Below are 1,426 nucleotides of genomic sequence, written 5' to 3' on the forward strand. Positions count from 1 at the left end.
AGTTCGTCTTTGGTATGTAGTGCCTCTGCAGCAAATCCACTAGCGCTTCGTAGCTTTTCTCTGACGGTTTATCCGGAGCACACAGATCCATCAGCAAGCTATGGGATCATTTCCCCACCACCGTGAGAAATACCGACTTAGTTTTCTCTTCTTTAGTGTCCAAGTCGTTAGCAGCAAAATACTGCTCAAGACTCTCGCGGTAGTTGTCAAAACTTTCTTCACTTTCCTCGAAGTGAAAATCTTCTGGTTCCAAACGCCATCTTGTAGCTCAGGTTCGGCGGTCCTTTCACTCACCAAAACGCTCGGCTTTTACTGTCCCGTGTTGCCTTTATGGAGACGCTCCGTCTGCAGACTCTGTGCTTCCAACTTGAAAATCCCATCCTTGTCGCCAAAATTCTGTTGTGTATGATACACCGTCTTCACAGGTCCTGCACACATCTGTTGTGGACAGCAAGAGCGCCACCAAATGCGATTTGTTATATTGCTTTTATCTTCACATTTACAACCAAACAGCCTCGAACACATAGGAGCATAAACATACCAAAAGTGTGTAACAATCTTAAATCTAGAGGTTCATTCTTTTCTGTGTCTGGAACGCCACAACAATAAAAGTTACTAAAGCTGTAAAGTTGCCAGAAGAAATTAGCTTTCCATTGATCAATGACAAAAAATGACCAAAACGATGGTAACACTTTATAAGAAGGGCGACATGAACATGATGTGTATCATGAACATTAATGACAGTCTTAATGGTCATCACTGTTGTCATGAAGTTTCTTTGGGTTTCTGTAATGTTTGTTTCCTTAACAGTGTCAGTTTTTAGATAGCAGCAGATATGACTGCAGGTCAACTTTTACTTCCAGCATCAAAGCTGAGGCGATACAGCCTGTATCCTCTTCATGAACGTTCATCTATTATTGATGTTGAATGAAAACATGCCATGATTTAGCTTTTTGGTAAGCTTTTCTTTAACTCTGGTGAAATACCATGTGTGATTATATAGTTACCATGTAGCCTCAAAGGGCGCTAATGTCTTGCATAAACTTATGAGTGGAGGAGCGATGGTAAATGGCAGATCAACATCAGCAATGAAGGAGCAAACACACATTTTAAAATCAGTCAGTGCCTGCTGTGGCTGTGAGGTGTGCTGAATGAACAGCTGTGGTCAAATTCCTGCCATGACAAAACTTTTTTCCTGCTAGTTGCTAGCACATCTAGGTGCCTAATGGTGCACTCACACCAGCCCTGTTCAGCTGGCTTTAATCAGCCTCCAGTTTGTTTCCTGATTCATCTGTGGAGGTGTGAATGTGTAACCAAACTCTGATGTGGAAAACAGCCTAAAAATCTCGCTCTGGGTTCACTTCAAGTGAACTCTGGTGTCGTTTGAATGCACATGTGAATACCAAGCAGACCTTAGACCAGGGGT

At 42.5% G+C, this 1,426-nt stretch overlaps 1 protein-coding gene across 1 annotated transcript in view; it reads right to left on the reverse strand.

Annotated features, from left to right (window-relative positions):
• Positions 1-309: 309 nt before the first annotated feature.
• Positions 310-1,426, reverse strand: part of LOC106940457 (uncharacterized) — a 3,813-nt gene continuing 2,696 nt past the window's right edge. Inside the window, exon 2 of the mRNA XM_015023209.1 lies at positions 310-438. Coding sequence (XP_014878695.1) covers positions 310-438 — 129 coding nt within the window. The remainder of the gene's footprint in view (positions 439-1,426) is intronic.

Source organism: Poecilia latipinna, unplaced genomic scaffold, assembly GCF_001443285.1.
Source record: "Poecilia latipinna isolate Pla-1442-1.1 unplaced genomic scaffold, P_latipinna-1.0 Scaffold3234, whole genome shotgun sequence".
Classification (NCBI taxonomy): domain Eukaryota; kingdom Metazoa; phylum Chordata; class Actinopteri; order Cyprinodontiformes; family Poeciliidae; genus Poecilia; species Poecilia latipinna.